The following is a 9,535-nucleotide window of genomic DNA, read 5'->3' on the forward strand; positions in this document are numbered from 1 at the left end:
TCTAAGGTATTTAAATCCTTGTGAGCAAATGAGGATATTTCTTTTGTCACATATGGATCGTCGGGTTTGTGTAAGTCTAAGGTCTAGGTGGCTAGGGCGATGACGATAATGCTAATGTGTGCTAAACAAGGGATACGAAGTGAGATTTGGAATAAAATCTCCTACTTCAAGGACTTTCAATGAGGGGAGAGGATAGAACCGACGATATTATTCGCCAACTCTTGATAAGATTGTTGCCCTCGATACTCTTAGGTTATCAGTAGTCCTAGCTTGATAAAAGTAATTAACATGTAAACTATACTACTTTGCAAAAATATTTCAAACAACAATACTTTTCACAACATAACTAATTTTGTCTACTAAAGTAAATTATACATGCATGAAAATTAAATTAAAATGAAAATTTATAAAGATCCACAGTTAATCACTTGGATCAAGGTTAGAGACTGCCCTTCATAGCTTATCGGGTTGATAGCTCTTACTCAAGATTGAGAAGCACACAGTTCAGCTCTGAGCCCCCACATTCACTGAAGTCTTACACCAAGTCCCGATTTTTCATATGTGACTGTGGGTTTTCTTAATTACTCGTGTTTTCTTATGACTCGCTTTTTTACTTTTCATATTGAATGTTCCTGTTTTATTTTCCTGTAAATTATTTAAATTCTCTGCAATATTTCATGATACTAACCGTGCAGCGGCGGTAGAAGGCCAGGTATGCATTTACATTTTATGTAGTGTAATTCTTTTATTTAATTTATAGCATTTTCCTTACTTATGCATGCATACTTTATATGCAAAAAATGAAAATAAAAAATACACTTTCAAAATTAAATCTACAATTTCAAAACAATGAACGAACATAATACATTCCTTTTGGGTTTACGAGGATTTCTCCGATGAGGTAACCTGCGGTTGCTAACGGGAGTTCCTCGGTTTAAATGAGCTTGATAACTTGTTTTAACTAAGTAAACTCAAGAAAAAATAGTGGTGTTGGAAGGATGAAATCGTGGGATCTTAACCAATGTCGCTTAACATAAATTAAAATTCCAAAAAAGAAACAGTTAAACTATAACAACAACAAACCTGACATATACACTACAAAACCATAAAACCATGCACCTGAAAGTTGTCACTTCGATGAGGAGCTTGGAACAAATTCAATGGGCAGCATGACAACGACATACAGAAGAACATCTTTGAGAAAACAAACGAGATCGTCATCAACAAACATTTTCTTAAAATTAATAACAAGTCATAAGATTTCATGGAAGCTCGTCTAGTACGACATAAATCCTCAACTTATCTTTAGGCCTTTGCATAACCATGTTGTGCAATATAAGTCATAACACGCTTTAGGCTCTGAGGTTGTCGTTTGTTACGACATAAACCCTCATATTTTTCATGTTATTTGCATGATCAGTGTTATGCAAGTATAAACTCTAAATAATAAAAATTGACAAAATGAAACTTCTAATAATATTTCATCGAAATCAAAGTCAAATCATAGAATAGTTTGGTAAGTCGCCGAGGTTCTCCTCAGGATCCGTGGCATCCCCTATTTTTTTCATTTGGATTTTGAAATAACTGTTCATATTTTGAGTCATTTCTCATTTGAAATTTACTACGTCCGATCTTGAAATCCTAAACTTTAAGAATCTTGAAGACAAATACCTCTGATCTAAATCGAATTTTCTTGATTGACTTCGTTCATTTAGAATATAATTAACCATAGGGGTTTGCCTTTATAGGGAGTTTTACAAACTCAGGTAATATAAATCATGTCTAATCTTTAATATTAGATAGGAAAATTTGTCGGTCAACATAAAAGATTTCGCATACCAAAATAAATGTCATAAATTCTTTAATTTATTTAATGGAGTCTCACTATCAAATAACATGTCTATTCACCAGGATAGGTGCATGGCTTGTAGTGTTGTGCTCGTTTATTTAAATTATTGTTTGTATGAGATCAGTTAGGTCTCATATTTTCAAAATTAAAATACTTTTTCTTTTCAAAACCATATATATTAAATTAAATATATTTTAAAGCAACCAACAACTTCCCATCTGACGATCGACAATGACATAAAGACAGAGGTGACAATCATTCGAGAGAAGGGAAGCGATTTGTAGCTCGACTTGATAGTAGGAAAAAGAAAAAAAAAATTGGTTCTTAAAGCAAGAGCTCCTCGTCAGGTAGCCCCTATTGATTTAGGTACCTATGGAGTATTTGAACAAAGCGAAAGTTCAAATACCCTGAGAAAAGTTCATACCAGACCTCCAATAAGAACAATCGATCCAGTCATACAAAGTGCCAACATTCTGTTAAACCTGTCCTAGGGAGAAAGAAGACTAGCAGAGCATCCTTTCAAAAGGATCAGATATCTCAGCTAGTTACAACATGTTCAAATATGTCTTCTAGGTCAAGTTCATCAATTGAGCATCTTCTACTGTCATAAAAACGCGTGAAATGATCCCTGAAGTTTATGATGTGTTACTATACTTGTACTCTAGAACTATACTAAAAAAGAAATGCTCATGTCAAATAAAGTTGAATAAAGGATTCATTACCATAATTTTTATATGAAAGCCCTCAACATTGAGTCTTTGTAATGGGTTAAGGGTTAGAAATTTTGAGTGGTTTGTGATTAATTGGCATCCGTATTTACTTAGGTTAGACATATGTATTTTTTTATGTATTTCTTTGTAGTCTGTAGAAACTCCTCCGCATTGTTTGCTTTTTAATCTATATTTTTAAATTGATGTTGTTCCTGCAAGTATTGATTGATGAGTTTTTACTTGTGTTGCTACAATTATAGCTTGCAACAAACAAGAGCTCTGCAAGAAGGCTATGCTCACTATTAAATGTTTAATTAATGAGTACTGTGAAACATACATTTATAACTCCTTCAATGACAACAACATATAATGAAGAAAAATGAATCGGAAAATTGCTTGCAGGAAATATGAGGAGATCTATAATTGTTTCGTATGTTGCAAGCAGTCTTTATTAATCTTTCAAGATTTGCAGATTTATCATGGTCTTCAAAGCTCTTCAAGAACAATGGTATGGATAATATTTTATATATTATCACACAATGAATCAATAAAGGTAACATGTAAGCTTTTTCAATATTCTTCTGAAACAATTAGTAATATTTCAACATCGACTTAGACGCTCTTGCTACTTGACATCTACTAATACGAAGCCCATCGACACTACTTTTTAGAGTATACCTATCAAGATATCACATGATTATTATTATGTGTCCTGATTATCATTATGTGTCCTAATTCAAGATAAACTCATATACATGAAATTATATAAGTAAATGAGCAGCTTGAATGTGCTTGAGAAAATAATTTGTGGTATAAGATTATATTGAGGTAATTGATAAAATACATGTAGATGTTTGTATTCCTAAAGATGAAAACGTGACTTATAACAGATGATGTGGTTCACCAATACAGAACAACAAAACGGTTTATGATTTTAACATGTGTTTTATGTTTGTCATGGTCAGATGGAAAGGAAGTGCGCATGACAGTTGCATATTCAAATTTACAACAAGCTCCCATCAATATAATTTTACTATACTACCTTTAAGTACTCTATAATTGCACATTTAATATATATCTCTTTAGAAATACATTTAAATGTAGATATTGTTTAACTCAATAGGGAAGTACCATTTTGTGGATGTCGACTACCCAATGCAACTGGGCTTCTTGAAGTCATATCCTTAAAAAAAATATTGCATCCCCGATTTTGAAAGAAATAGTCAAGATCTTTGTGGTAAAACATAGATGTTTAACAAGCAATACTCTTCGTTACATGATGTTATTGAGAAAGTTTTTTGTGTTTCGAAGAAAAAATAGGTTATTTTAAGAGACATGTCTACGTATTCATTCAACAAAAAAATTAAATCATTCTAGCAAAAATAGCATTATATAATAATATACAAAGTCATCCTTCAAAGTATAACATTGAATTTAATAGTTTAGAAATATATCACATACATATTTCACCCGAGGCTTATGAATACAGGATTATTCACTCAATGATGGTCATTAAAGATGTCAAGAATCATCCAACTCAAGACGGGGAAGGTGATAATATTATGGTTCAGCTAAGGGAAGAAATTATGAATATTTTAGTTGATTAGTGAAACATCAATGAATGATTTTTGTGATATAACTATGTCTGTAGGACATCTTAAGTATTCTATTTTGCTTGAGAGATTAATTCTGTTTTTATGTAATTCAATGATTTATGAAAGTTGTAATTTTGTGGAACTGAACAAAATATAAAATATTATTTTGCATTGCTTGACAATGAGTTGCTTTAATATATTTTTTTTAGATCTATGATGAGTCATGTGACATTTCGGGTTCTTCTGGATGATCTTTACACTAGTATATTTTCTGATATCTACGAGTTTGGTATTTACTGTTTCATGGCAACCAAAATCTCATTCTTTCTGAGTCATATAAACTTAGGGATTCTTCTAGATGTTCTTTATGATACCAAGCTTTCTGACATATAAGTTTGGTAGTAAGTGCTTAAAGGCAACCAAGATCCCATACTTTCTATATCATCTATCTTCATATAATGACATATTATTAAAATTTATATTGACTCTGAGCTCTTTTCTTTTCTAACTTTCTGGTTATATCATTGTTATTTTGATTTTTTTTTTACTTTTTTTGTAATTATATTAAACTATGAATTATCAAGAAATAAGAGTTCAAAGACTTCTATTGCCTCTAAAGTTGTGTATTGCAACTGTGTTTTGCAATGTTGCATATTTACATCACAATGAGAAGCAAACTGTGAGAGAAAATTTTATAGGTATCCTAGAAACAAATTAATAGATGATTGTAACTTATTTAGGGGTCGGCAACTTAAAAAATGTTCACTTTAGACGATGACCATATATCGAGGCGGCTTTGGAAAGAAAATTTTCTGATAGATTTGATTGTTTGGACATTAAAAATAATATTATGATAACATTACTTGTTACTATTATAAATTTAATTTTGATGTTAATCAATGTTAAGTGATGCATAACTTTTTATGTAATATTTTAGACTTCTAACTTTTTGAAAATTTATTATATTTATTTATGGTGTTCTGTTTGAGTTCATGTCAAAACGCAGAACTTATAGTTATAAGGGAATTATAGTCTATACTCAGAAAATAGATGCAACACAACTGAACTATCAAAGCATGTTTTCTGTAGACATGACCATCACCAGTTTAATGACAAATCTCGAATTCCCACAACCCAAAGTTTTTGAATTTTTGGCCGCAACGAAATGAATCTCGACTCAAGCAAGCCCAACAAAATGGGCTCAAGTCCATTGAAGATGAAAAGTACAAAATGTGACCGCTAGACAAGCTAATAAAATTAGTGTATGAGCAAAAAGAAGGAAAAGGGGTAAAACTAAATTTACAGCGATAGAATTTGTTCAACAAAATGATTTGTGGAGAATTGATTCAACAACATATAGCACCAACATAAATGAATGAAAAATAAGGATTAATGATGATGTGCCAAAAGAGTTGATATAAGGCTAGTGATGATAATAAAATTAAATGAATATAATGAATTAGGTGGGAAGGAGCCCAAGTCAAATTCCCTCGCTTGAGAATAAGTTTAGTAAACTGCAATGTTAGGATATGGAGACAAAGCATTGGACCATCCAGCTTCATTAAAACATAAAAAAGGAAGCTTTAATTTGTGGGGCAAGTATCAACAAAATTGAAGACAGCGTCATAGTTGATTTAGCCTTAGTTTGTCATCGTTCCTGAGGATGTGCAATGATCCCCAAAAATAGATCTAAATTTGTCTTTCTCAAGCATAAAAATAGCCTCTCCCAACTCTATATGACAACGAGGTGAGGCCTTAGTGCATTTAGTTGTGGCAAAAAAAGGTAAACAAAGGTCTATTTGTAGAGTGATTGAGAATTTGCATGAGATTCTAAAGATTTCTCGATCTCCTCTTCATTAAAAGGAAATACTTTGATCTCAAGAAAATAAAAAATAAAATATACTAAAGAATGGATAAAGTTTCATACCATAATGTTTATCAATGGCTAGAAATATCCAACATAGATATCAAAATGTAATTTATATGATATACAAAAGAGTAAACATTCACAAAAGCACAAGGAAACCTTCTCCCCCCACCCAATGAAAAAAAAAAAAAATCAATTATGTGCCAGTGTTATCAAAGTGCAAAGCGCAATGTGATGTGCAAGATTTTATTTTTGCTTCAAAGCACAAAGTGCAGAGTGAAATAGTGCTTTTAACCAAAATGCTAATATGATATTTAAAATTATTCATGTATAAATACATTCATTACCAATTATAAAATATAAAATATGACTTAAGAGTTGATATAAAATAGAAAAGAATATGGTACCATTTCTGACTTGAAGACTTAGAAGAAAAACATTAAGGGTGAACCTACAATTAAAATTTTTAATAATTTATAATAGTTGCAATAATTAAAAACTTAAAAATTGCAAAGCAAAAAACCCTGCAAATCAACTTTAGTGCTTCGAAGTTCACTTCAACGAAACGAGTGTCATGCACTTCGCTTCGCATTGCTCATAAAGCATGCTTCGAAGTGTGCATTTAAAAACATTGGTTTAGTCATTACAATATTTTCATAATGCATTATGCGTCAAGAAAAGATATGTTCCTAGTCAAGATCATCTTCATGGAGAACACCAATAATTTTCATGGTTCTACATCAGCAAAAACTTCCTTTAATCATGTCTCCCAAAGCAGAAATCAATCAGATAAGTGATAAATTCAATGGGTAAATTTATCATTTCACTAAGGAAGAAGCACTATTAGTTTGGCTACACCATAGGCCATCAAATTCTCAGGCCATCTTCTAACTTATACGGTAGTTCTCATATGCTAATCTTAGGAATGGCATATTACGTTGTTGTAAATAGTTCATGATTTAAAATATATCATTTCCCCGCTCACTAACTTTTTTAAGCATTCCAAGTTCCAACCAGTACAAACCTACCGCCTTCTGAAGAAGCTTTCCAAACTTACCATTGAAATAGATTTCAAACAGTCCGGCTCACCAATTTGACTAAACCAGCATCAGAAGGAAAACTAGAGGCAAGAAAATAATATGAAAGTGCAGAGTGAAACTAGAAGCCTAACCTTGTCTCGTACCCAGCCCCCAGCGACCCGGAGTTGCGTATTCAGCTTAAAATGGTCTATCACGTCGAGCAAACGTCGGAAGATCGTCTCCTCGTTCATTGTGAGATCAATCCGAACCTTCACCGCCGGTCGAGGCTCCGCGGCCATGGCCCCGCTCCCGGAACCGCAACGAACGCCGCAAAAGCGAAACCCTAGTTTTCTCCTCGAAGTAAAGAAGAAAATTCTTGGGGTTGAGAAGAAGCAGAGGGAATGCGAATCAATTTGCTGGAAAGCTAACAGCCTTGCTGAACCTAGGGAGACGAAGGCCATGGGAATTTATATCATCGCCGCAGATGGTTTCCCTCGCTCCCTCTCGGGTTCGGTCGAGCAAATCCAGTCTATCACAACCGTTGAATTAGAAGAGCCGGAGAAAATGTGCTACTTGTAGTGGCGCTTACCGAGCTCGGAACAGGGTGTCAAAATTTGATTCAATAGTTCAACTCTATTCGCATTTGACTCAAAAATTTAAATTCGGATTGGCAGATGATTTTTTGGCATGAATTCAGATTAATAACACTTTTTTTTTGGTTGGGGTCCTGTTCGGACCCTTCAAATTAAATCCAAAATCAACTGGCTAATCAAAATTGACTCAAAATCAATATGCCAACCTGAAGTTGACTAGAGGCTGACTCAAATACAACTTAAGTTTAAATTGAAATCCACCTCAATAGCTAATATCTTGTGTACAAGTTTCATGGTCATGTTCAAATCATCAGGTCGGGTTCGAGTTGGACTTCTGACCTGTATTATAGTCAATTCAAGTCAAACAATTTCGAGTCAGATCAATTTCGAGTCACTCCCGAACAAAACCTGCGAACCTGATTTAACACCCCAAAACCTGTGAACCTGATTTAACACCTCTATATTGGGTTTGAAAATGATATGGTATATTCATGATAGATTATTCTTAACATAAGAAAATAAAGTATTAATTCAACAAAAAATATTCAACAAACTTATAAATATATGCTAAAAATAACATTATTTTTATATTAAAAAAATTCAAAAAAAAATGATGTCATGGAACCCGATCCAATCAAAAGAATAATTTTCCCCAAGTGTAATAGAATGATTGTTTGTTCTTCTAATATTATAGCAAAGATTATTGAATGACAACTAACTTTGGTTAAGTAACAACAGCTTTGAGATATTACTTGGACAATAATAGCATTATGAAAATATTTATCTACAACAATCACAAGTAAACATCAATGATTGTTGCTAGCTTTATGAATTTAGACATAATTCTCCACTATTTGCATATCTCGTTTCATGTAGAGAATGGTGTTTCTTTATAGCTTTTTATATTGACATTTTGACAAAAGTAATCAGAATTTCAAAATATTTCATTGAAAGATTTGTGTGAATACATAGAATGTAATTTTAGTTGTAGTAGCTCTAGTGACAGAAGTGAGACTTTGGGTGATCAAATTATTAAAAGATGTGAACGATTTAGATATCTTGGGTCCGTTGTTCAAAGCGATGGTGATATAGATGGGGATGTTAATAGTAGAATTCAAGTTGGTTAGTTGAAGTGGAGGAATGCTTCGGGCCTTTTGTGTGATAGAAAAGTACCGCTTAGACTGAAAGGAAAATTTTATAAGACGATGGTAAGACCTGCAATGCTCTATGGCGCTGAATGTTGGCCTTTAAAAGAGAAGCATAATAATAAGTTAAGTGTTGTCGAGATGATAATGATTAGGTGGATGAGTGGCTTTACACTTAAAGACAAAATGCAAAATGAATATATCCATGATAGGGTTGGTGTAGCTCCTGTGACGCGCAAAATTAGAGAAAGTCGTCTTAGATGCTTTGGTCACATTAAATGTCGACCATAAGATGACCCGATTATGAGAGTAGATCTTTAGTTTCGACTTGTGTTAAGAAAGGCAGAGGTTGACATAGGAAGACTCAGGCATATTGTATAAAAAATGATCTTAATTTAGTAGAACTAGATGAAAATATGACACTAAATAAGACGCAATGCAGAAAAAGGATTCGTGTAGCCGACCCCACGTTGTGGGATTAAGGCTTTGTTGATGTTGTTGTTGTATATGTTTGGCACATCATTGAACTATCTTGTTGGATGATTAACTCACTCGCAATTGCTTGGCACATTGTCCTTTCTTTGAATTAATGTAAGCCTTGAGATTTTGATGATGTTTGATAATGATCCTGACTGTTTATATGCAACAGTATAACAATATCTTTGATGATATTTTTCACTTATGTTTCCTTAATTTGCAACAGAACCAAAAACTTGATCCTGGAGAAAATAAGAATTTAATTTTTTAATTATATATA

At 32.8% G+C, this 9,535-nt stretch overlaps 1 protein-coding gene across 2 annotated transcripts in view; it reads right to left on the minus strand.

Moving 5' to 3' along the window:
* LOC110030100 (putative CCA tRNA nucleotidyltransferase 2) overlaps positions 1–7,562 on the minus strand; it is a 60,672-nt gene extending 53,110 nt beyond the window's left edge. For both annotated transcript variants that reach the window (XR_002294618.1, XM_020732666.1), the window contains exon 1: positions 7,193–7,562. Coding sequence is in view for 1 of the 2 variants with exons in the window: in XM_020732666.1 (XP_020588325.1) it covers positions 7,193–7,501 (309 nt within the window). In the remaining variant the exon portion in view is untranslated. The remainder of the gene's footprint in view (positions 1–7,192) is intronic.
* Between the last annotated feature and the right edge of the window lie 1,973 nt (positions 7,563–9,535).

The sequence above is a fragment of the Phalaenopsis equestris genome, unplaced genomic scaffold (assembly GCF_001263595.1).
Source record: "Phalaenopsis equestris unplaced genomic scaffold, ASM126359v1 Scaffold000655, whole genome shotgun sequence".
Lineage (NCBI taxonomy): Eukaryota > Viridiplantae > Streptophyta > Magnoliopsida > Asparagales > Orchidaceae > Phalaenopsis > Phalaenopsis equestris.